Raw genomic sequence first — 27,989 nt, forward strand, 5'->3', positions numbered from 1 at the left:
GGGTTATATGGTCATTTCTTTCTCGACTTATGTGGGTTTTTTTTGGGTCTCTTGTGGAGAGTTGTTACATTGGCAATCATACCACATTTTCTTTTTTATATTTGAGTGTCCCTATGGAATATTCAGCTTCCTTTTCCCACAAGTTTGGTACCTTAACTTTCAGTGTTCACTTTTCACATACATATTTTTTCTTGTTCTACCCTTTGAATCATTCTGATTTGTCTTGTTTCTTTGTTTACTGTATTTGAAAATCTATTTCCCATTTGATTGGTACTGTGTACTCTATCCAGGTACCTGTTATTTCAGAATATTTTCTGATTTTCAAATAGGATAATTTGTGGTCCTGAACTTTTTAGATTAGAGGGTAGTTTGGAAACAAAATGACAAATAAAGAGAGAAACATTATTTATATATTATATTGTATTAACTTAGTTTATAGCATTAGCCATAATTCATCACTGTATCTTATTGGTATGGTTTTTATACAAGAGACATGATTCTGTGGCGAGACACATGAATTTGTTGTATTTTATATAAATAAGCACACATAATTAACAAATATAAATGGTTATTGCTTATATAGGCATAAAAAAGCATATAATGAGACACTTATATTGCATAAAAAAATGTTATACAGAATTTGTAGCAATCATACAATGTTAACAATACCAAATGACTGTCTTCAATTTGTATCTTTAAGTATATAGGCAAGGTTTTCCTTACAACAATTGTTTTAGAGATTTTTATTACATTTATATATCAAATTATTTGGCATCTACACACTATGAAATTAACAAAATAAGGTATTTTCTTATATCTTGATGATTGATTGGTTGTTGGTTGATTTATGTCCAGTGGCAAATATTTCATGCATGTTCAGGACAAATCTTCTTACAGATTGAAGCATCCAGTATAAAATTCTGATGATTAATAGTCCATGCATAATATGTAGGTCAAATTACCTAATTTTACACACTATCAAAAACGTTTACTTACTTGTTCTCCTTAGATATGATGCAAGACAAGATATCAATATCTGAGCTTTGAACTAAAGTCATGCTTTAAAGTTTTTATTAATTGATATGAGATTGTTTGTTACTGAACTGATAATTATAAGTCTCCAAATGAAATCATTTATGAAATACAGTAGCTCTGCATAGACTTCAGTGGTGGATCCAGCCATTTTAAAAAGGGGGGGAGGGGTCCCAACCCAGAGTAAAGTGGGGGTTTCAACTATATGCTCCCATTCATATGCATTGATCGTCAAAAAAAAGGGGGGTTCCAATCCCTGGAGCCCCCCTGGATCCGCCAATGGACTAAGAAATAATGAGCATATAATATGAGCATGAATAAGGGTATATAAAATTTGTTTTTGCTGACATCACATGATCAACATAATAAATCATTAAAAAGTTGAAAATTTCTCCCTTGACTTGGATGAATTCTAATAAATTTCCTCTCACATTTTCCTCATATTCTCAGTAAATATTGTGAATAAAATATTATGTTACATTTCGATTATACAATCAAGCTAATATATAATATCACATACCTGATCAATTAAATGTTTGATTAAAACGAAACAACTACATACACTTACAAAACTTAACATGAATCACACACTGGATTTCATTTTTTTTAATATTTTGATTTCATAACGAGACATACATTTTCCCTGAGATGGTGCTTAGCAAAATAACTCCCTCGTGTGGAGTATTTCAGTCAAATTGAATTATAAATTCTGTCGGACATGAAAAATATATCATTAAAAACAGCTTTCATTGTAAAATTTCTTGTATAAGGTAAAAAAAACAAATTTCATAAAAAAAATATTCTTATCTTTGCCTTGGCCCTATAATGCCCATGCTTTACAAGTAGTTTCAGAATACATCAATTTTCAGTTCGTAACTCCACAAAGTAAATAAAAAAAATCCACATATAAACTTTGTAATGTTTCAGCACAAAAATTCTAGATTGACTCCACAGGTTTGCAAAAGTAATTTAAGTTATCATATTATATCACAATTATTTTTTTTTGATTTATGGTAAATTCTTACAGTGTTTAAGCGTTGTAAGATAATTGCATAAATTGCAAGTGACATTAATATTCTTACTATATCAGTACTTGCCATGCAGTACAAGGGTTACCATTGTGAAATGAAAAATGAGAATTCATTGTTTTTTGCATTTTATACATTGTTAACTTTTGAAAACCCTATTATAAGTATTATATATGCTCTGTACTGTTGTACATAAACATCACAACCCTTTTCAATGATTTACTTGATATTCTAAAATTATAAACACAGATCTATTTTCTTATGCTTTTTTTTGTAATGATATTGCTAGACATGAATAAATATTCTAATTAATTTTTTGGAAGCTACCACAATATATTTTCAATAATAGAAATTTTACAATCAAACATTGAAAGTCTTATAAAAATATAAAAAATCTTCATTTTTATAAAGACACAAAAAAGTATAATATTTCATGAAATTTGTGAAAACAACTGATTATTAGATGCAGAAATCTCCAAAAACAAAGTAGACAATTTATTCCATCCATCCAAGCACCCATTTATTTGTGTTCTCCAATTGAAAGACATGGTAATAAAAATGCTAGCAAATGATGAAATCAACAATAATCATTGCGTCTGACTTCATACCACGGAACATCTGGACGATGATAGCCATGTGGTGTCCGTAAAGGATCGTATGTCCTGACAAATGGTTGTTGTGGATGTGGATATCCCATGTATTGCATGTGAACATCGTCCATGCTATGGTGATGTGATTGATGAGCTGGGTTGTCATAATAATCAACTTCATACATTTCTGATCGATCACGATGTCTACCTCTCTTTTGGCGTGACTTTTCGTGAATTCTTTCATCATCGTGTGAACTCTGTTTCTTTGATGGTACTTTCTGTTTAGTCTTCCCCCAATGAGAACCTCCTTTCTTATGAGATGGACCAGGCTAAAAACAGAAAGTATTATATTTTTTTAATTTATTCTTCCTTGGCAGAACCTTATACCTACATGACACCAATAATCCAAATATGCTTAAAAATAAAGATGTGGATATTTCTGCTTTTCAAACAATACCCTAAATATTTGTTTCTAAAATGAGCTTAAAATAATATTGTTGCGAGCAAAATTTTCCCTATCATGATTTGACTTCAAAATGTATGGTTAAATACATGTAAAGATGAAATTCTGTCAACATTGAATAAGGAAGCCTGGTTAAAATTACTAATTCCTTCTTATCCTGCTAAAAGAAATTAAGTCATGAATACATCCCAACTTTGTAGAAATCACAGAATATAGTAATATACAGTAACTTTTGCCAAGTTTTAAACTGCAAAGTAAAATTCAATATTGTTAATTTGTTCATTTTGGTATACGCTATATTAACAAAATTTATCAACAGCCATGCATATATCTTATCATAAACTTTCCTAATTTTTGTATGTATATATATACACTAATTCTAGATTATCCCCCTAAATGACATTAAAGAAGGATAACTCTTATTTCAGTCATACAGGTATTTAAAATCTAGAGCATGGTCAACAATATATATATAAACAGCAATATTTCAAAAAAAATAAGAGAGTTGTGTCAATATAAATGTAATGTCAGCCATGTTACTAAGTTGAGAGGGAAAAATAAAGAACTGAAGAAGGCCAATGGCCGAAACATCTTGAAAAATTGGTTTATTTATACAATTATATAGAGTATGTTCCCTATTGGAATTTTGAAAACAAGTAGAATTATATATCAGTGAAATAATATTGATTTATTATAACTATGTTCTGATAGTTTTTCCAATAGCTCATTAAATGTTTTATAAAAATATTGCCCTGAAAAAAGAACAGAACAGAAGACTGCATAATGTGCTAAAGCTTGACAGAAAAATAACTGGTGTGAAATTTGACAGTAAAAAAGATTGTACTGTAACTTATAACTAGCTTCTTGGGAGATTGTGCTGTAACTTCAATAGCTTTAAAGATTGTACTGTAACTTATAACTAGCTTCTTGGGAGATTGTGCTGTAACTTCAATAGCTTTAGAGGTTGTACTGTAACTTATAACTAGCTTCTTGGGAGATTATGCTGTAACTTCAATAGCTTTAGAGGTTGTATTGTAACGTATAACTAGCTTCTTGGGAGATTGTGCTGTAACTTCAATAGCTTTAGAGGTTGTACTGTAACTTATAACTAGCTTCTTGGGAGATTATGCTGTAACTTCAATAGCTTTAGAGGTTGTATTGTAACTTATAACTAGCTTCTTGGGAGATTGTGCTGTAACTTCAATAGCTTTAGAGGTTGTATTGTAACTTATAACTAGCTTCTTGGGAGATTGTGCTGTAACTTCAATAGCTTTAGAGGTTGTACTGTAACTTATAACTAGCTTCTTGGGAGATTATGCTGTAACTTCAATAGCTTTAGAGGTTGTACTGTAACTTATAACTAGCTTCTTGGGAGATTGTGCTGTAACTTCAATAGCTTTAGAGGTTGTATTGTAACTTATAACTAGCTTCTTGGGAGATTATGCTGTAACTTCAATAGCTTTAGAGGTTGTATTGTAACGTATAACTAGCTTCTTGGGAGATTATGCTGTAACTTCAATAGCTTTAGAGGTTGTATTGTAACTTATAACTAGCTTCTTGGGAGATTGTGCTGTAACTTCAATAGCTTTAGAGGTTGTATTGTAACGTATAACTAGCTTCTTGGGAGATTATGCTGTAACTTCAATAGCTTTAGAGGTTGTATTGTAACTTATAACTAGCTTCTTGGGAGATTATGCTGTAACTTCAATAGCTTTAGAGGTTGTATTGTAACTTATAACTAGCTTCTTGGGAGATTGTGCTGTAACTTCAATAGCTTTAGAGGTTGTATTGTAACTTATAACTAGCTTCTTGGGAGATTATGCTGTAACTTCAATAGCTTTAGAGGTTGTATTGTAACTTATAACTAGCTTCTTGGGAGATTATGCTGTAACTTCAATAGCTTTAGAGGTTGTATTGTAACGTATAACTAGCTTCTTGGGAGATTGTGCTGTAACTTCAATAGCTTTAGAGGTTGTACTGTAACTTATAACTAGCTTCTTGGGAGAGTATGCTGTAACTTCAATAGCTTTAGAGGTTGTATTGTAACTTATAACTAGCTTCTTGGGAGATTGTGCTGTAACTTCAATAGCTTTAGAGGTTGTACTGTAACTTATAACTAGCTTCTTGGGAGATTGTGCTGTAACTTCAATAGCTTTAGAGGTTGTATTGTAAATTATAACTCAGCTTCAGAAATTGTACTGTTACTTATAACTAACCTCAGAGATTTTACTGTAACATCAATAGCTTTATAGGCTGTATAGTAACTTATAACTAGCTTCAGAGATTTTACTGTAACTTATAAATAGCTGAAGAGATTGTACTGTAACTTATAACTAGCTTCTGAGTCAACATATACAGAGCAGCAATGCGAGCAGCATAATAATGTAGGTAATTTAATAAATATGAAATTTATACTTGAAGACAAATACAAAACATACAAACTGATAAATAGATTTCTCTTTGTAGCAATAGCTTTTTATTCAATTATAAAGGATATCTGCACACCCTGATTTGGATTTTTTTCCATCATCACAGAAATTTTTTTATTTTTAAAATTCTCAAATAATTAAAGAAAAAAACACTATCAGATTTTTTCTCTCATCTTTTGGGAAAACTAAATAAAACATTTTTTTTTTAATTGCTTTTTCTACAAATATTTTGTGTATTAACAGATAGCAGAAATCCTTTCACTTGAATACCCCATGCATTGACCTATACCTGTGTTTTAATGTTAACTTCCAATCTACAATACAAATTCAAAACAAAAGCTGAATATATGTTTGTGTGTAATGTGTAAAATATCATTACGCTCAAGTCTACTGTGTTATGCTATTTTCATTCATTTAAGGTGCCTTGAGTATATCCCTGAAACAATGTTAAAATACAATGTAATCTACAATAGACTTGTATGATCCAATAACCTCTAATGTGGTTTAAATAGAAAGTGCAAAGTAACTGCTGGTATCACTATACATATTGTTGTTCACACAGGCCACAAAAAGCTGAAATTGTGTTCAATTTTAGACATTTCTTGTTCTGTGTGCCTTAACAAACCCAATAAAACCTATCTTTATGCACTTCAGAATTAAATTTTTTTATGCTCAGTGTCTTAAAAAAGAATCTTCAAACAGGAATTTTGTGTTCCACAGATCTGAAAATTGTTTATATGGAAAAAATAAAAATTATAAAAGTTCTTAATTTAAAAGTTGAGTAAAATTGTACACTTTCTTAAATGCAGTTAATGGTCTAATATTATTGTGACCAGGCTGTGAATATGGATGTGCATTAATATATCAGATACTCCTTATTGATGACTGTCATTCAACTTCATTGAAAATAATAAATCTACAATCATAGGTATTTTTTTTTTATGAAGTAAATTTTAATAATTTTAAATGTTAGTATATAAAATTGTTACATTGTTTGTGAATCTACTATGCAGAAAGAATCAGATAAGAAAAGCAAGCAAGCAAGGTATATTTAGGATAGTTATTTGAAATGCTATCTCTAATACCAAGTAAAGAAAAAATATTGTTTGTTGTTCCCTGTTGATTTCTCTCACATTGATGATATCAATTTCATCTTAATTCATATTGCTTTTACTACTGCTAGAATCCAGATAACTAACATAAGCATGAAGGATTTCACAAGAAAATATGGCTCATTTCAAAGAATATTAGCGTAATGCCCATTTGAGCGTAAAAAGTTGAAGGAAAAAAATATTGGAAGCAGAATTTTTGAATGGTCTTTAAAAATGGCAAATAAATGGTTAAAAAAATATTGCATTCAAATGCATACTGATGCAGAAATTGTGCTAAACAAAGATTCTGATGGACAAATAAACTGAAAAAGTGAAAAATTCTGGTATCTTTCATTAACAAACAGAGCAAAACATGTCATTTCAGAGGAAAACAATTCTACCTATCTATATATCTTTTCTAAAACTGTGGACAGGGAACAGCAAACAGAATCTAAATAAACTTGTCAAATGAAGTCTTAAACACACTGTATCAACACACAAATCCTATTTATTATTATTGGTGAAATAGAATCATATATGTGCTCATCTAAATGTTAACTGTCACACAATTGATTTGTAATATACACTTTTGCCACCACAACCAATGGTTACCTCAAATGTTTTCTTTCGCTGTTTAGGACTGTACTGATTAGACCTAGATTTTTCTGATTTAAGTTTTCTCTGTAAAAATTAATATATGTATAAGAATTTCAGCTTCATTTTAATTCAATTTCATATGTTTAATTTGGTAGATATCACTTTTCTAACAATTCACAAACCCCAAAAAAACCACAACAATTTTTTACTAAAAAATATTCCAGAAATAAAACAGTTACAAATGACATGGCTCGTAATTTTGGTAATTTTGGCAAAAATAAGAGGAGCGGAACAAAACTTTAACTTGATCTGTAACTCATCTTGGTTAACTCACATGCCATTCATCATCCCAATATCTTATAGCGTTTAGAAAAATAGACTGTATAATGGTATCTTGCTGAATGACTGAATTATGGAATTATGGAATGACGGACAAGGGTAAAACTATATGGCACCGACAACTTCGTTGCGGGGCCATAAACATGTTGAAATTTGAGGTGGGTAACTTTTGTATGAACATTCATTTCTATCAGAGAATAGTGAGCTAATAAAAATATAATTGTGATGACTGAACTTGGATTGATAAGTGATGAAAAGTCAAAATGCTAGACTTAAACAAGCCCTCCTCATACTTATTCAGATATTGGAATTCCAAGCATACTGCATAATTGTTGGCTGTGCAAAATTATATTCTTATTCATGAATACCATGTCTATAATATCTTTGTGTATCAAACAAAATGCCATAATTTATTATTAAAGAGTGATTTTTTTCAAGCAATGGGTGGTCTTGAAACATGAGATGTGTGTTTGTTAGATTCAAAAACTGAAGGAAATAAAAAGAAATCAATTTCATGAATAAGTAAAATCTTTTAAGTACTCTGGTCTTCTTTCTTAATTCCTATATTCTGAAACTCTATTCTGATTTGTCAAATATTTATAACTTTAAAATGAAAATATGTAAATCATTTAAATTTGATTGGCTAGATAAAAAGATTATAGAACCACATTTACAACAGAAAACTAACAATTTCATAAAGCAAAGGATTTACAAGCATGAAGCTTTTGTATATAACATATAATAAAATAGGTAATGTCAAAATAAGCAGAATACTATGCCAATAAATAAATACTATTCAAGCATAACTATACTTTATACAAATATAAACTATAAAACCAATGGTATTTCAAAATGAGGATGTTCTGTAGAAACTTAATAGGTTAATTAAATGAAATAGATTAATCAATTTTTAATTATTACAGCTAGTCTGCAAAACTATGTTCAACAATAGTTTGGTAGGTTTCCACACTAAGTTGCTTTAAATGTGCTCATAAAATAAAAACAACTGTTTATATATTTCATGCAACAGAAACGCTCTTCTGGATTTAACTTCATCAGGAAAACTCACTCATAGCAAAATAAGTGCCAAGGATATACAGTATAAGAACAAATCAATTGAAGTGTTTTATGGCTAAAAAGGACATTAAAACAATTGACAAATTCACCAAGGTCAACTCTTCTTTATGGAGTTGTAACCTCTGTCTGAATAGTTCATAAATATATAAAACAGATAATTCTTGAAGCATTACTTCAGATATTGGGACTTGCAGACAAGTAAAAGGGAGTTTCAACCTGTTTATACAGAATAGATTTTATTGAACAACTTTGCTTGATGAATCTTCAAAATTTCCATTTAATTGAAATGCATGAGCAAATTACCTAATAGATTTGGAAACAAACTTATCAAACTTTTGTACAACACACTATTGTAGAACAGCTGTAACAAGGAAAGAAGTAATGTTAATGATATAACTACATTTCTCTGTGTTATAGTGTTTTACCTCATAAGTACCACTGTATATACTTTCTAATCTTGTTTGGTTCTCTGTCATTTTAGACTAATTAAAGAAGTAATAATTATTACTCCTTTCATTCATAAGTTTAAAACACATTTTTAATGAACCTAAAAATCTTATAGCTCAGTGGAATTTAAATTCACTAGAAGAACAGACGATATGTAAAGTTTGAGAGGATTTTTTTGTTGTTGAAAACTTTCCAACATTGAAAGACATTTTAAAGTGCATCTCTTTCACATGTCACCAGTCAAATTTGGTACAACTGACACAGAGGTATTTAAGCATTTAACTGAGTGAAAACTGTCATACACTAGGCATGTGAATATAACTATTATTTAAGCCTATTTAAAGCATAATTTAGCATTTGAAGCATTTTCTTTTGAAGTAATGAGCAGAAAGGCATTAAATTAACCTCCATCTTTAAAATGGGATATTGTGCTTAAAACACATTTCTTTACCTTAGTTGGTTATTAAATTTATATTACAAAAAGAAAGACTACCCACCAAAGAATCATCAGTTATTCAGGTATTGTTTAGAATCACAATATTTCATCTTACCTCATAGTCTTCGTCTGACCTACTGGAATGCCTCAGGTCACTGGACCTATTGGAATGTCTTGGGTCTAGGTCAGTAGACCTAGTTGTAGCAGTAGTCACGGTCCTTGAGGAGCTGGATGAGGCTTTGTATTTCAGACCCTCACGAGATCCATAAGATGACTTTTCTGTACTGCTTCTATCAGATTTCTATATAAATAACATACATTGTCAAGTTTATAAACAATATAAAATGAATTCATGTTTATCATCTTTCGAAATTTGCTGTTATGAAACCCTGACAAACAATATCAAAATCTGTCATAATTGGAAATTATCACATATTTTGCATGATTTTGATACATGGAAAAAAACATTTGTTTTTAAAGACAACTGGTTCAGGAAATTTAAATTTTAAAAAGAAAAGGGGAAATAACAATGCTTTTAATTTCAACAATTCAGTTATATGAAGGGGAGATAACAATACAATTTCAACAATATAGTTATATGAAGGGAAGATAACAATACAATTTCAACAATATAGTTATATGAAGGGGAGATAACAATACAATTTCAACAATATAGTTATAAAAAGGGGGAATAACAATGCTTTAAATCTTAACAATATCATTATATAACTGGGAGAGAATATAATACTTTGAATTTAAAGGTTTTAAATAGTTTTTAATTATGGCAGTGCATTAAGTACAAATCTGAATAATTTAAAGTGAAAGGTTGATCATTGAGATAATAATCTCACCCTTTTTTCACTTCCTGATGCACTATGGCGTGCTGAAGAACCCAGTTCTCTGGAGTCCTTAATTTCTGCCTCCCTCATTATATTGGTGATTTTGATATCGTCTATATTGATACCAGCCTCTTTATGTAGATTGTACTCTTTCCCGTCATGGTCAGTCTTTTTAAATTTATCAACAATCTGCTGAACTTGATTGTCAGCCTGAAGGAATGGGTTCTTGGAATCTGTAAAGCAAATCAAAATTTAAATAGAATTGAGAATGGGTATGTGTCAAAGAGACAACAACCTGAAGAAAGATCAGAAAACAGTTGAAGGCCACCAATAGGTCTCCAAACGCAGCGAAAAAATTCTGCAGCTGAAGGTGGGTTTCAGCTGACCCCTTAACAAAAATCTATACTAATTTAGCCAAATGGATACTCTGAAAATATGAATGACACCAGTTCAAAGTCAAACTTAAAAATTTAAGCCTCCTACTTTTTTTTATGGGATAGGGAATATAAATGGTATATTAGAACCACCAAATTACTCATTGTGAACTTGAAACTCTTGTTGAAAAACAGGAAATGCTATTATTCTAAGGCATTACATATAATATGATTATCATGAATAACTTACTTTTTAAATCTTCATCAAAGTTATTGTGAATGTTTTCCGATGATTCTCTAGTTAAATTTTTCTGCAAAAAAATATATAACAATATATATTCAATGATTAAAAATGCAATGTTAAAGAGACTTCATGTGGTGGAAAAAACAATTCTTTCTTATACATACATCATTTAATGTGATATGGAAAAAAATTTTTTTTTATGAAATGTAACAATTTTTTGGTCATAACAGCAGGTTAACTAAATAAAATACAACTTTTATACTTTTTTAATAAAAGACTTAAGGTTGTATAATCTAAAAGATGCTATTCAGTTGAAAAAATGATGGAAGGTAAATACAAGATTAGTATGGTTTGAAGTTTATTTTTGGGCCAAGAAGTCAAAACTCAGTACTTACTGTTTTAGATGATTGTGAGGTAGACTTAGATAAATCTATATGAGTACTTCTTTTTCTTCTGCGACTATGTTGTATACTTTCTCTAACCTGCAAAAATAAACCAGAAAATTTTCATAATGTTGTGTAACTAATGGTCAAGAAAATGAATTTTTACACCTTCCTTAAATGATTTTTACATAACAAAGTAAAATGTAATGAGCAGCATAAAACAAGCACTTTAAAAACTTAATTGCAATTACCCCCAGACTCAATTCCAGCTATCCCTTTGTGATATGGAACCTTGTGGTACAATGTCAGAGAGACCCATAACACTTACACACAAGTTATAGTCTAGAAACTACAAAAATGCTTGTTTTTAGCCCCTTTTTGAACCCTAATTTCTAACATTTTGGTACCAAAACCCAATCTTTCATTTGTGGTATGGAACCTTCTTGTAAAATTTCATAGCAATCTATTCACTCAAATAAAGTTATTGTCCAAGATGACAACATTGTAGCATTATAATACAAACCCTTAAATAATTTAGCGGCCGTGTAAAAATGTGTTGATTGAATCTGTGTAAATGCTTGATAACAAAAGCCTATTAAATAATTGGTAGTAAGAAAAGGAGAAATTTAAATAACATTATCAAGAAAAATCATCATCGTTCTAAACAAACCTGAAATATTTGCTACTGGGCGTTAAGCAAACACCAATGAATCAACGCAATCATCAAATAAAGTAAAGTTAATACCACAAAGTCAACTATAAAACTTACCTGTCTGTTGAAGAAGCAATGGAATAAAAATATGAAAACTCCCTGAAAAAGAAAAGTGGTTTAGAATTATTACTTGTTTTTTTATCACTTAGACGGGAGGCCAACCTGTTGCAAGTTACTTTATTTGTGAATCAAACCAGTCGAGAGTATGATAAAGGATAAAACTTTTACTCAGAAGACTACATTTGGTTTAAAATGAATGGAAATTTTGTAGAGGGCAATAATTTGAAATTCTCTCAATGAAATGGAAATAGTAATGAGTGACATCCATAATCAGGTTGGCATTAATTGTGAATGTTATAAAAACAAAGACCCTTTATGTTTGTCAAGTAAATTCAAAATATATGTTGGTTTGTTTGACCCAATAATTAATCACCTATTTTAACTTTCTACTTTGACTTACCTGTAATGAGTTGAATATTGCAAATAAATACTGAAACACAACTAAATCTTCATTGACAGAAAATACACCAAGCACCCATGTGACACCAAATAATGGCAATATAACACATATACTTCTCATACCAGCTCTGGAAACAAAAATCAAATAATGGCAATATAACACATATACTTCTCATACCCGCTCTGGAAACAATAATCAAATAATGGCAAAATAACACATATACTTCTCATACCAGCTCTGGAAACAATAATCAAATAATGGCAATATAACACATATACTTCTCATACCAGCTCTGGAAACAATAATCAAATAATGGCAATATAACACATATACTTCTCATACCCGCTCTGTAAATAAAAAAATGAAGTGATGAGATACATTTGACCATGAAAATATGAGAGGAAGGGTATTGGTCAATGAGACAGCAACCCAACAAAGAAAAACATGTTTTTAAAAAAGAAATCTTGGAATTTTTTGAAAATTAATCTGTGACAAATTTGTTTGCTTTTATAGAATCATTGTAAGTGATGAACTTACAGATAAAACAGTTCAGTCAAATTTCAGTACTTTTAATTAAATAATAAAAATAAAACAATAATGCATATGTCTGACAAAATATTCCTGACATTTGTTCAATTGGAAATAAAAACAAAGTACTGTAAAAGTTCTGTAACAGAATAATTTGTGTAAGTAATATTTTCTGTTTGTGTTCAGTATTCTCTGTCGTCGTTTCTTTTTGTTTACCGTGCTGTTTACATTCACCAAAACCCAGCGGAAATCTCACATGCGTAGGTGCGTTCTAAAAGTCATGTACGTTCGTACAACAAAGTTTACATTAAAAATTATATAATTGTCCCAAATAAACAGTTGTCATGGATGCAAAGAGCTATTGGAGAAACAATTATTTTAATAAAAATATAAATCTTTTTAAGATCTAGTTCAAATATTTATAGTTTTTTACTTGCTTTCCATCACGATATAATTAACGAGACGTTTTTTCAAACACAACCAAATCACCCACCATGACAGCATTTTGTTCAATCACAGAAAGGATTTTCCAGCATGCGTATTCTGTTGCCATAGTGAAGCGTCCTTAAGTTCAAAGGGCACAAACTGGAACTATACTGACTACGTTTGAAAAAAAGTTTGTAACTATTTGAAAATTGGGTTCTTATCAGAACTTTACAAAATGTATAAAAATTCATCTATTATTTCGAATTTGAATGCTCCAAAAATTAATCAAAGTCTTATACATGTACATGTATATGGTACTTGCATACAGTCAATTTATATCTGGCGCAGCTCAATTGATGAATATAAACTTACTTTGCTTGCTGTTTGGCAGTTTTTGTCAACATAGAATGACTGCTGAACATGGTTTTTAGCACCAGAATGAGAATGATTAAATTTATCTGAAATAAACAAGTATTATGAAAGTAACAAACATTCTTTCCATAAATTATATATAAAATTTAAATGAAAATATTTACTACAAATGTATATCCCATAATCCTGTCTATTTTTTATACCAGACCATTAAAACATTAACTAAAATACAATGTAAACTATTAAAATGTGATTCAAAACTGTGTTCAAGTTATGTGAATTTTCAACTGTATTAAAAAAATTAAAGAAAGTACATTGTACATTTTCTTTAAACTAAAAATATGGTGCATTAACACACGCCCAATAATCATGATAGTTTCTTTAAATCTTCAATAATATTTGATAAAATGCAGCTCTTTCCCGATTTTAAGCTACAATACTTACTAATACTACAAGTAGAGCAGGACCAATAAATGCCCATAATAAACCTGACTCAAGGGTCAGCCAACAACTGAAAAAAGAAAAACTCATATCAATAACTTTAAGTAAAAGGGGTTCCGGTATGAGTCATTCTAATGCACCAACTTTTGTAACGTTCATTTTGATTGGATAGTGTCACTTATTTACATGGCATCAATTGAAAATTGATGCTATGGGACGTACGCGCAGACAGCATATGACAGAATTTAAATACTTGTTTTAACATTGTTTTCTGTCAGATTCATTAAAATGGAGATAACAATATTGTATTTTAAGCTCCAACAACATCAATTTGGGATTTGATGGTCGCAAATACCTATTTACTGTCTCTGCTAACGTGTCATCAGTAAACTTAATTTGCCACCATCAAATCCCAATTGATGCTGTCGGAGCTTAAAATACAATACAGTTATCTCCTAAATAGGACAACAACCAAACAGTGTTAGAAAAATCCTAAAGAAATCTATCAGTAAAAATGTTTTTAAACATCAATCAAACATCTATAAAAAAAAAAATCTGAATTTATAAAAAAATAAAATAATTGCAAGAATTTGTTAATTTAATTGTTGGGTAAATTAACAAAAAATTGAGGATAAAATTATTGCTTTTTAAGAAAATACAGTGTAAAGTTAACTTACTCTACATTCATTAATAAAACTTACAATTTTGAGTTTCCATAACCTTCTAACTTGGTAGCACCCATCGAAATAGCAACTATAATAACTGGTATAACTAAAAAAAAGAATTTTGGTGAATAAGAATTTATAAGTAAGGAAAATTTAAAGTCTTGTCAAACACTGTAATGAACATATAACAAAGAATGTTTCACAAATCTGAAAATAACACATTCTCTTGTTTCAATATTACAATGCATGTTTGCAAATATGTTTATTTCATGTCCTTTTACAAATAACTATATAGAATGGGCTTTGCTCATTGTTGAAGGCAAAAAAGTGACCTAAAGTTGTTGATTTCTGTGTCATTTTGTTTATTGTGGAAAATTCTCTGATTAATTGCTGGAATCATTCCACATCTTTTCATAATTAAAGTTGAATTGATAATAAAATGCAAGAATTCAACAATTTGTTCTCATCAGATAATTAGATGCCATTCTCTGAACTCTTGAATTTATACAGGCAATGAATAATCAAAGTGATGGATATCACTCAAGGAAAGATTAGAAGAGTAGTTTGAATAATTTCATATCAAGGTATGGTGGGGAAAAAAGAACATTAATAAAGCACTATCGCAGAAAATTGCTTTAACAGCAGGTCTTCAGAAGAAAAAGTGCTTTTCCGGTATGAGGATAAAATGAACTCAAATTAAATAATACATTAATATTGGTCTCTAGTCTTAATTCACAAAAAATTATTTAAACTGCAGTTTATATATTTTATGCAAATAATGTAGCCTGTTCTGAACATGTTTAAAAAAAAAACAAAAAATTAAAAATTAAAAATTCTTCTAGTAAATGTTACCAAACATCCTTGAAAACATAAAATCTAAACTAACAGCTAAAAACTTTAAAGTATCAACAAAAATAATCTAAAAATTTTCTTTTGGGGCATTTTGTAAGTTGAAACATAGGTTACTAAATATGACATAGAACATTAAAGTTGTAGAGTACTTTTTTGATCAATTTTTAAAGTATTTTTCAACACAGGCATTGAAAATGTACTTTATCAACGTAAACAAATTAATTTTTTTTTTATTGAAATGTGGATTTGTCTTGATTGCAAAAATATTATATATTCACTTATAATAAAAATTCAAATGACTAAAATAGACACAATGATTGATGGGGAGTAAACTAATAAACAATGGTTTGTTATAATTAAAAGTCTTAACATTTTAAAACAGTTTCAAGTCAATTCCTGATAAAAAAAAAAAAGTGAACTAATCTAAATTGTTGATTAATTACAGATGTCAGATTATTGGAAATTCATCAAGTAAATTATAGGCCTTACTTGAATATTTTTTATATATTCATACTTATATTCATATTTCATTTTTTTTAAATCTTGTTAATGATCTTTAATCATTTATCTTTCAGACCTAATTTACAGAATCACTTTATGTAATGTAGATCAAAAGTAATAGGCATCAAACTTCTAATAAATCCATTGATAAATACATTTGTGTATTCAATTATTAGGTCAAATATTTGTATATTCACATGTGTATTGGAGGGTCTGTATAATTCTGTAAGACTGAGGTTGATAAGTAATGTGGTCAATTTGATTGACAGTTTAGGAGGTGGGGTATTGTAATTAAAGGTTTACCTAAGTTTCTCTGATTGTTTGGTGATAATGGCAGTTGTCAATCATACTAGTATGATATCAATTCTCAATAACCTAATCAAAATGTTTTAAAAATCCTGTACATCAACACTCCTTAATGACATACATTCTTGAATGAACTGCTAAATAATATACCCATTATTTCAGATTATGTGTGTATGTTGTGCACATACATGGGAACTATATTTCAGTGTGAATACATTTAGTAACAGTAGCTAACCTGTCGTGTTGTTAGGGAGGGTGGTGCCTATGTAAAGATTTAGAACAAGTTCTAATCTTTCCAAAAATCAAACTCCAACAAATTAATTGATGTTTAAGTACTACTGAGGGTTATCTTGCTAATTTGTTAATTCTAAAGATGTTTTTTTAGTTTTTTTATGAATGATTTATTCATCAAAAAGGTAAGCTCTGCAAGGTTCATATGACCAATGCCATCATTTTTAGCTATGCTGCTTTCTTATCTCATCTTTGATCACCATTGATCAACAAGATTAAAAACAGCTATAAACCTCTTCCTTTGCAACATGGTTATATTTGAAGATCTGGAATTTTTTTCACATTGGAGAAGACTTAAAACTGTCCATTTTTTGTTATCAGAATTCATGACCTTAATCCCAAATAGTATTTGAGTGATAGATGTTTCAAAATCAGACTAAACTGGATAATATGACTGTTCCCAGAGCTTTGGCTATTTCACATAGTATCTAGATCACAATTTATCTCATGCACAACATATTTATTACTTACTCCAACAAACAGGAATCAACCAGTGAACTCTAGATCGTGTTGAGAAGACATACAGAACACAAAAGGCCACCTCTATACCCTCCGCTAACATCAGCAGAAAATCAACCAGGAAAATATAATGTAGGAGCACTGCCATCCCTGTACATAAATCCTGGAAATATATATATAAACAATTTTTTTTTTACTAAAATCACAACCATTTGAATAGGTATGTACATTCATATTTGCATGTGTAACAGGAGACGGTTTGACCTTAGTATTTTTCTATGTATAAAATATCTTTCTTTTATTAACTCTGTGTTTAATTTGTTAAAGTCAGCTATAATGTTAACTCAGCCTCTAAAGCTACAGGTATTTCTACATTGTAATGACGAGTTCCTTTTTATCGTGTGTCCAAATCAACAATACTGTAAATACGTGTGTCTACTTTTCGAACACACCTTTACCTATAAGTACACAGACAAATCAATACTTGACATTGACCTCAACATTCCTAAGTTAACTACAAATTGAAACACCTGTAATCGGACAATTATATTAAATCAAGCGTAATTGATCTTATGGATCGGAAATGATTAATTCCCGAAACACAAGTCTACTTGATATTTCCGACTATAAATTGTATAAAACCGTCTGTTAACCTTATGTAAAGGTTCGAACCACTGGGCCCTGAGTCTCCTTGGCTGAAGAGATCGAGATAAGTAAGTTTATATAATTTAATAAGGTCTCTCAAAATATCAACAGATGTAAATAATATTGCAATAACAATACAAAGTATCAAAGTCACATAAAATATTACATTGTAAAATAATGTAAAAGCTCTTATCAAAAATGTAAAATGAATATTAAGTTTCGGCTTCTAAACAAATGACATTTTACCGTAAATATCCTAAACTGTTAAACTGTATCGTAATCTCATTAAATCTTAAATTCAAACCCCAAAAATATAAAAGCTTCTTTACTCAATTCTTACTAGAACACGCTATGGGCTAAAAGCGGACCAAATAAAGCAACGAACAATCACTCTAAGAAATAAAGCATATCGGTTTTATTCAAACCAAGTTGCAGTGTCTTATTCAGACATCGGGGTATAATACACCCGTAAGCCCTTAATAATAAAGATAAACAACGGCGGTTTTATTCAAACCAAATGTCGATTATGTCTTATACAGACCTTGGCTTTATACGATCAAGCGCCGAATTAATAAAATATCTACTTTATATACTAATTACAGGTGAAGAAATAACAACTTTAACCAACCGCGTACTTCGATACAAACTTGTATATAAAGGTGCACTCGAATATATTTTAATCCAAACAACTATTGATTACTACCGAGAAGGAAAGAAAAGCTTTTTATCATTTATCTTATGTAAAACACCGAGAACCCTTAGTGATTAACCAATGGAAATCAACTACACTTTTTAGTTTACCCTAGATACGAACCTGTAAGCAAAATAATAACAATGAAAATGAATTGTAAATTGAAATAAGCAATCTCACATATAATTTTAGATATATAAAAACCGATTCCGCTACACATGTTTAAAACTGTTATAAGCATGCATGTGATAAAAAGAAATAAAAGGTTCTTATGCATTAAAAAATTGTAAAGACTGAGATTTCATGAAAATTCTGGTATTGTTTAGAAGGAGTTGCAAATACTAAAACTTACTTTTCATAAGTCACCCCAAAACACATTCAAATCAAATCTCAACAGATATATAACTACAATAAAATTCTCCAATAAAGTTTCATTGCCCTATATCCTTTGATACACAAGATACAAGATGAGTAAATACTTTTTTTTCTTCTTTAAGAAATGGTATGGACAATCACTAAGTTTACCTTATTCTCTGTCTGTGTAACACCAACTAAGAACAAGGTATATGATAGAATCAGAGCAACACACAAGTTCACAAGTATGGTGGATCTATCACTCTTCAAATACCTGAAAATTATATATATAGCATATAAAAAAAATTGGGATATACAGCAATGATACAGCAACCAAACAACACAAAACACAATTAAGGTCAAATGCAAAAATTTATATAAATAAATGTTTTACCAATAAGCAAGTCAAGTGTCCACTCTCAAAAAAGAGTAAAAAATGAACAAGTAAATTAAAAGTTTTTTTAAATAAGGGAGTAAAATTTTTTAGTTACAATATAGTGTTTTTTAAAGATACAGTTAACTCTCGTTGTCTCGAACTCGGTTGACTCGAAATTTCGGATGAGTCGAAGTTTTCACGTGGTCCCGAACTTTGTTCCATATAAATGTATGTAATTCGACTCCTGATGAGTCGAAATTGGATGTGTCGAAATTTCGGTTGAGTCGAACTAAATTTACGATCCCAAGGTTAACAAAAGCATTCAAAATTCATTATTTATCTCGAACTAATACACATATGTCAAAACATGACCTCCGGCATTTAAATGGATTGAAGAGTTAATCTGACAAAACACGTGTAATTAAATTTCCAGTCACTGACCACTGTATTGATTTATGACATGCTGTTTCCACGAGTGTTTACCTAAGATTATCTTTAATAGAATTTTTATAAATAATTAGTGATACATTGTTGATGTTCATGAAAAAGTATTTAAAATGTTTACAAAACATTTAATTGTGATTTACAATAATGAGCTTGGGTGTGTATAAAGTAAGGATTATGACTTCCGTTGATGATCACCTAAAAATTACTCAATCGGCGTCTTTAATCTTGTATTTTATTTTATTAAAAGAAAGAGTGAGATAAAACAAAATGAAGAGGAATTTAAAGTCTTTTGTATCCGAGAATAAACAATTTTGTCAACTTTAAACGACCTGAATAACGAAACTATCGATTGGAAATTACTCTCTCGGATAAAAGCCATAGGAAACAATTGTAACTGAAACAATTGAATAAGTAAAACAATGTTATTATAATAACCAAAGACCATGGCATACAAATATATCGATCTGATACCAGAATATCGATCCCCTTCCCATATTCACCCTGATTTATTTTAGCTTTACCATGCTAAGCAAGAGTTGTGTCTCTTGTTCAGTCAAACTTCCGGTTTTCGTTTGAGTCGAACTATGTGTATCTCGAAATATTTCTCCGGTCCGGCTCACTTCGAGATAACGAGAGTCGACTGTATATATTATATGTCAAGAATCTAAATTTTGAAACCTTTTAAATAAAAAAAACCTGAAAATCACTATGAATGCTATAATTATAACTATGTTATAGAAAAATCATTCACTAAGTATTCTTAAACCTTATCAATTTACAGTAAATGTGGATCAATTATAACACTGAAACTTATATACTTGCCTCCAAAATACAATATATATAATAACTGTGACCAGCAGGAAGAGGAGGGAAATAGCACAGCCTACTGCTGATATAATACTCAATGCTAAAATATCTGCTGGTGGCTAAAATATATAAAAAAAAAATATGAATTAGTACACAATTTTATTTAAGGGCCAGCCGAGGACCACAGCCAGGTGTGGGATTTTCCTGGCTGTGTTGAAGACCCATTGGTGGCCTTTTGCTGTTGTCTCAATGTCTGCTCTTTAATTGGTCAGGTTGTTGTTTCTTTGACATATTCCCAATTTCCATTCTCAATTTCATCATGATGTCTCAGTATATAAAGTGTTACTTCACAAATAAAAGGAAACATAGATAGTTTACCAATATTAAAATTGTCAATCCATTTTTTTAAACAATAAAAATACTGAGGAAATCAAGATAAACTCAAAATGAAGCAAGATAGAATAAAGTTGGAGTCTGACCTCACATATTAAATGAATTATTTATATTACTCAATTTACAAATAGAACAAAAGTTGAACATTATTTCTGATTTATTTTTCTTTATTATATGTAATGCTGGTCATTGATGACAAACAGATAAAAAAAAATCTTGCAGGCTTGTAATATCACTTACTGTTTTTCCTGGACTCATTAAAACAGCAAAATTAGTTGTGTGGTCATATTCACATGTGGCAGCTAAATCAGTGCTCTTTACTAGTCTAGCACCAACTGTCGACCAAGCTCCATTTGGTGTGTTTCTTTAATAGAATAAATGTTATTATATGAGAAAAAAATGATGAACACATTGGATCGAAAATCTAAGGAAAAAAAACCATATTTTTAAACAAAAACTAAATTACAAAAACCGTAAGCTTGTCATGAAAAAAAACTAGTTTGTAAAGTCTTTCTGATAGAAAAAAGATAATCTAAATTAATCAAAGATCTTGAAAATACAAAAAAAGAAATGTTTTTTTAAATTTTCTATTGCAGTTAACATGATCAAACAGATATATTTCCTGATGTTTCCTTCCTAACTTTTTGTGAAGGTTATGTTTTGTCTAAAAAAAAAAACAACATCTAAAATTCTGCTCTTGAAATTCACATATTATAGCTTTTCTGGTCTTTTTTTTAAATTAAGTAATTTTGAGTTATTTTTTTTTCTTGGTTGCTAAGCAAATTTATTTTCCCTAGCAACAATAAGAAGGACTGGGATGATTAAGATTCTAAACTGATTTTTATGAATAATGCAACTAACTTTGATGTTAGGGGTAGTTTTTCTATCACATTATTTTTTATGTTGCCAGCTGTTGGTTGGTGCATACAAAGAATTGATGTTAAGTTTTGGTTCTGAGATTTTTTATCCTTCAAAATTGAAGTTTTATCTAACAGTTTAATTATACTCACAGCACACCGAAATCCCAAAATGCACAAATAGGACTGGAATAATTAACCTGTAAAGAAAAAGATTTAATGAAAACTTTTCCAAATGATCAATTGAAAAACTTATATGAAGATTCATAGCAATGAGTTATTTATACCAATAATGCATTGGTTACTAGGTGTAGTATGTTTCAAAATTATGATAAACAAGTGTCATGGTTGGGTCTCTATAGCTTACAATACAGTGTATGTTAAAATCAATGTTGAAGGCCGCATACAATGACTATAGCTGCTGATATCTATATCGATTGGTCTTGGTTAGCTAATTGACTCATTGGCACTCAAACTAAATCTTAATTTTATTTATCAAGCTCTAGTTAACAATATGTATATCTTTGGTGAAGTTGTATTCACCAGGTAAGTAGTCTGTGTAATTCCTTTACATACTATTAAAACTATTTTAGGCACAATGGTTATGAAATACCAGAATTGCAAACGAAAAAAAAAAAGATTTAAAAATTTACAATTTACAAAATATTTCCAAAAACATTAAAAATCTTTAAACAACTTACAGATAAATACTCAAATTCTGCAATTAATGGTGAGTTGAGTTTAGAAGGAGCAGGTTCTATGGAGAAATCTATCACTACTGAGTTCACATCATAGCTACTATTGACCAGCCTAACTCCACTGGAAAATAAAAGCAGCATGCAAGATTAAAACACAATTTCTTGTAAATAAAAAGATTTGGTAGTAGGTCCTTTTGTGTTATAAATCTACCTTAGACATTTGGAGAAGTTTGCACTATATTGTTTCATAAATTTTTTTTTTGCATTCACATTCTGAACATAATTTAATAATCTGTATAACACAAAGTCTTGTTTTTTTCAGAACTTCTCATGGTAAGTTTGCATAAAATCAAAATGCAGTGTGATAAAGTGCTGGACTTATGAAATAGACACTCGACTTATGTTGAAGGTCATATGTAAATGTCCTGTTTTGTTTTATTGTTGGGTTGCAATCTTCTTGAAATAAACCCATACACACATCTCCTTCATTGTTCTATGCTATCTATGTATGTAAGAAAAATTTGCAAAAGCAAATTTACAGATTTAACATTGTTGGGTTGATGTTTAGACGAGTTGTAAGAAAATTCATACATGCAATATTTATTACTATAACAATATAAGTACTATTAACTTTACAAATGGAATTGTTTAACGACCTTGACTGGCTATACAGCCCTTGCACGGTCGGTTTCTATTAACTTTAACCTACCCATCAACCAATAAATACTGGTGGAAAAGGTCAGAGATATTCCTATAATATGTACTACTATATCCTATTGGCTGCTGACCTACAACATATGACAAATACAACATTAAGACAAGCAGTGCCTATAGTTTGCAATGGTAGGAATTTGTCTGATAGTAAATAAAATGGTACACATTCTAAGTTTTTTGCTTTATCTATATTTCAGTCCCTTGTATTTAATGCATACACTCTTTTTTTTTATTTAGTTACCCTGTGCTTGGCTTTTAATTTTTTTTTTTTTTCATTTTAATGAAACTTGAAACCTGTACTCAATTTAATTTTTTTTTTTTTTTTTACTTATATTCATTTGTAGAATAATTTATGGCTAAGTACTTACTACCAAGAGTAGCTTTGTTTAACTTGATGTTGGTCGTAGATTCCGTCACCCATGATGGTAAGGACTGAGATTTATCAGGGAAAATTACATCCTTGTTCTGAACCTTCCCAACTTGTACAACTGAAATGGAATTATTTACATTATGTCAAAGTACAAGCATGCAACAAAATTTTTCCATTACTGGAAATAAAAAAATAAAAAATCAGTTTGAAAATCAATTCTTAATAAAGAAAAATTCAAAATCATTATTTTGCGGAAAAAATGTACCTTCACACATTATACACTATAAACCAAGCTCTATGTTTCAATCTATGATAAACTACAATCACTGATCAACTTTCTATATTAATGAATGATCAACTCTTAATAAGTTGTTCTAATCAAAACCGACTACATTACCTTTTCTTGTCACTCTATTTTACATATATTGTATATTGTTTAATTGTTTCTATGGTAACAGTTCTTACTTATGTTATCCTTCTGTACAAGTTTGGTAAATACACTTTTATCTACATGAGTGTAGGCTTTGGAGTAGGTTGTTACTGCTTTGACCACTCTACTGATGCCAACTAAATTCTACAACAGATATAATCTGACATAAAAAATTTAATCCTATTGAATTACATGAATCTTTAAAAATCTAGTTGCTTTTAGAACTGATTTGTCCTCGTCATGTAAATTTTTTCCCCTTATAAATAAAATAAATTAATGTTTCTCATTCCAAATGCATATTGTAGATATTTTACTTTTAATCAAAATATATTTAGAATAATACCTGTTGTCTAAGCTGCTCCCATCTTGGCTTATATTTTTCATTCAGGAGATTATCACAACAGGAAACAAATTCCTACAAATTGAAGCAGGCTTGTATTAAAATATAGGTAAAAAATACAGTATTGACATAAATTAATTATGAATAGTTATTTGCATCAAAATTTATTAATATGATGCTTGAAAATGTAGTCAAGTATACTATACATGTCTATTCCTAATGTAGGTGTTCTCTGTCTTTTTACTCAAGTTGAAATTAAAGAATCTCAATGAGTGCACTCACATACCCCAGGCTCCAATATTGTCACTGGGCGAAAAAGAACTGAACAGGACAGACGAACTGTAGTATATTGAAAACAATAAGTTCAAAGGGCATAACTCCTAGAAAAAGAATTGAATCATAATTTCCTGTCTATATGCACATCTACATAGTATGTCCTTATCATTTATAAAGTTTCATGAAATTCTGGTGTGTGGTTTTAGAGGAGTAACACTGACTAGAACAGGACTGACATATTGACAGACAGACGGCTGGTCAAAAACATTATTCCAGACATAGACATCTTTTATATTATCTTAACCTGCTTGGTTAATTCAAACAGTACCAAAATACCTACATCTAGTTGATCTACAACAAGAGAGTCTGTCCTTTCAGAAGCATGGTCAGCTACATTATCTAAGGTAGACGATGACACTTCAAGGTCACCAGAGGTCAGTTCTCCATAGTTATCGGATGTCAGAGCGGTCATTGTCTGGAGAATGTTATCGACATCAGCAACTTCTACACCATTCTTCAAATTGTCAGACTTATGAAAGAAAGAAGATATATCTATCATATATATGATTTAACAACCTGACACAAAATAAAACATGTTTTGAGTATTGTTATGCGTTTATTTTTCTACATTGGTTAGAGGTATAGGGGGAGGGTTGAGATCTCACAAACATGTTTAACCCTGCCGCATTTTTGCGCTTGTCCCAAGTCAGGAGCCTCTGGCCTTTGTTAGTCTTGTATTATTTTAATTTTAGTTTCTTGTGTATAATTTAGAAATTAGTATGGCTTTCATTATCACTGAACTAGTATATATTTGTTTAGGGGCCAGCTGAAGGACGCCTCTGGGTGCAGGAATTTCTCACTACATTGAAGACCTGTTGGTGACCTTCTGCTGTTGTTTTTTTCTATGGTCGGGTTGTTGTCTCTTTGACACATTCCTCAATTTTATTTGAGATACCTATTGCATCACAATATATGCACTAATTTCTCAATTTAATTGGAAGAACTACAACTATTGAGTATTCTTTTTATAGTTTCACAATGTAATATATAATGACAACCTAGAGTGTTGGGATAGGCTTAAATTTGTGTGTAACTTTTGGATAGAATAAAAATGAAAAAAAACAGAGGATTTTGAGTTTTAAAAATTTACCAATATTATTGACAAATGTTCAAAAATAAATATGAAAAGACTAATAATTACCAAGCAACTTATGTAGACTGCCAATAAAATTTTACACTTAGATTGAAATTTTTATGTTATTGTTTATAGCTAGATTGTATGAATAAGAAACAGTGTCATACCTGTGCATTGACTTCCTGTAGATCAATTCTGACACATCTGCTATAATCAGGATCTTCCCAAATACCATCTTTCATACAAAACCTTGATACAGTTCCTATATAAATGAAGAATCATTTTAATTATACTATTCTAAGTCATAACCTTCATATATACAATAATTTATAAATATAGAAAATCATTTAAAACAAAGCATTGGCAAACTGGAAGTGTGTGTCTGATGATCTGAAAACAAAAATGTGTCCATAGTACATGGATTTCCCGCTCACACTGTCATTTTCTATGTTCAGTGGACTGTGAAATTGGAGTCAAAATCTTATTTGGCATTACAATAAGAAAAATAATCTTTAATAGGAAACATATGCACTAAGTTTCAAGTTGATTGGAATTTTTTATCAAAAATTTCCTTGACCAAAATCTTTAACCTAAAGAGGAACAGACAGAAGAACAGACGAAGAAAGAACCGATGCAGTCTGAAAATAAAATGCTCATAAATTGAGCACAAGTAACTTTAAAGTTTCTACTTATCACTTAAAAGCTGCTGATAAAAAATAAAGTAATTCTGTTTTAGTGGTGCCTGAGAAGTGTCTGATGGAAATATTTGTTGGAAGAATGGACAAATGGAAAAATGTCAAAGTCAACACATCCCCTTCTCATAAAGTAGGGGTATAATAGATGACTCAGTAAAATATGTATTCTAACAACTAAACCTATCTGTTTTATCACCAGTACATGGAACAATAACTTCAGTATCACCGATGGTACAGTTCCATCTTTTACCATAGCTATTCTAACCACTTAACCTACCTGTTTTATCACCAGTACATGGAACAATAACTTCAGTATCACCAATGGTACCGTTCCATCTTTTACCATAGCTATTCTAACCACTAAACCTACCTGTTTTATCACCAGTACATGGAACAATAACTTCAGTATAACCAATGGTACTGTTCCATCTTTTACCATAGCTATTCTAACAATTAAACCTACCTGTTTTATCACCAGTACATGGAACAATAACTTCAGTATCACCAATGGTACCATTCCATCTTTCACCATAGCTATTCTAACAATTAAACCTACCTGTTTTATTACCAGTACATGGAACAATAACTTCAGTATCACCAATGGTACCGTTCCATCTTTTACCATAGCTATTCTAACAACTAAACCTACCTGTTTTATCACCAGTACATGGAACAATAACTTCAGTATCACCAATGGTACCGTTCCATCTTTTACCATAGCTATTCTAACAACTAAACCTACCTGTTTTATCACCAGTACATGGAACAATAACTTCAGTATCACCAATGGTACCGTTCCATCTTTTACCATAAATATCAATGTCTGTGGGGCAATACTTGTAAGAAACTGTAAAATATCAAAATTTATCATATACTTAGACTAAATAACATATGATTTTTACCATATGATAACAGCATAAATCAACGTATTTTCCATATTTTTGGAATTGGTGTTTAGCGGGCTGATATGAAAAGTTTATCACATGCTTTGATTGTTATCACATGCCTTTCTGTAACTTTATCGCATGGCATTCCGGTGATACTCTGCAAATTCCGGAAAATACACCTCAATGCTACGTTTTCAGTGACAAACATTACAAAGTAGTGTAAAAAAACAATTATTTGAATACTGGAAAGTATATTTCTAAATATTTATATATATTGTGTAAAATAATCAAAAAAAAAAAAAAAAAAAAACCAGATAAAAGAACCCAAACAAATAATTAAAAGAATGCAATTTTTTTAATTGTTTCACTGAAACATAATTAAGAAAGTTACTTTAAAAAAAAAATTGTTACAATGTTCACTATGTATATTGTTGAATTATTTTTTTGTCGATTCTTCCATATTAAAATGTTTTTTTTTTCTCTGTTGAGGCA

General features: G+C 30.0%; 2 protein-coding genes across 6 annotated transcripts in view; both read right to left on the bottom strand.

The window, feature by feature from the left end:
* Positions 1 to 427: 427 nt before the first annotated feature.
* LOC134688339 (adhesion G-protein coupled receptor D1-like) lies at positions 428 to 15,102 on the bottom strand. Of its 5 annotated transcripts, none has more exons than XM_063548952.1 (12): positions 15,010 to 15,102; positions 14,312 to 14,378; positions 13,868 to 13,953; positions 12,542 to 12,668; positions 12,139 to 12,180; positions 11,382 to 11,468; positions 10,993 to 11,053; positions 10,381 to 10,601; positions 9,645 to 9,830; positions 9,072 to 9,128; positions 7,246 to 7,314; positions 428 to 2,979 (listed from the first exon to the last, which is right to left on the bottom strand). In XM_063548952.1, exons 1-12 carry the CDS (start codon positions 15,048 to 15,050, stop codon positions 2,638 to 2,640), a joined length of 1,386 nt encoding a protein of 461 aa, XP_063405022.1. In that variant the 5' UTR covers positions 15,051 to 15,102; the 3' UTR covers positions 428 to 2,637. The 5 variants fall into 5 exon arrangements, with proteins under 5 accessions (XP_063405022.1, XP_063405023.1, XP_063405024.1 ...); XM_063548956.1 differs by lacking the exon at positions 7,246 to 7,314 and adding an exon at positions 5,832 to 5,856 and having other exon boundaries at positions 2,859 to 2,979; XM_063548953.1 differs by lacking the exon at positions 9,072 to 9,128.
* A 5,584-nt stretch (positions 15,103 to 20,686) lies between these two features.
* LOC134688059 (uncharacterized) overlaps positions 20,687 to 27,989 on the bottom strand; it is a 47,334-nt gene continuing 40,031 nt past the window's right edge. The window contains exons 35-45 of the mRNA XM_063548526.1: positions 27,353 to 27,457; positions 26,083 to 26,177; positions 25,121 to 25,309; positions 24,508 to 24,579; positions 24,200 to 24,308; positions 23,733 to 23,852; positions 23,360 to 23,438; positions 22,654 to 22,771; positions 22,106 to 22,152; positions 21,336 to 21,459; positions 20,687 to 20,821 (exon numbers count right to left, since the gene is read on the bottom strand). Of these exons, the coding sequence (XP_063404596.1) occupies positions 20,687 to 20,821; positions 21,336 to 21,459; positions 22,106 to 22,152; positions 22,654 to 22,771; positions 23,360 to 23,438; positions 23,733 to 23,852; positions 24,200 to 24,308; positions 24,508 to 24,579; positions 25,121 to 25,309; positions 26,083 to 26,177; positions 27,353 to 27,457 (1,193 nt within the window). The remainder of the gene's footprint in view (positions 20,822 to 21,335; positions 21,460 to 22,105; positions 22,153 to 22,653; positions 22,772 to 23,359; positions 23,439 to 23,732; positions 23,853 to 24,199; positions 24,309 to 24,507; positions 24,580 to 25,120; positions 25,310 to 26,082; positions 26,178 to 27,352; positions 27,458 to 27,989) is intronic.

This window comes from Mytilus trossulus, chromosome 10, assembly GCF_036588685.1.
Source record: "Mytilus trossulus isolate FHL-02 chromosome 10, PNRI_Mtr1.1.1.hap1, whole genome shotgun sequence".
NCBI lineage: Eukaryota > Metazoa > Mollusca > Bivalvia > Mytilida > Mytilidae > Mytilus > Mytilus trossulus.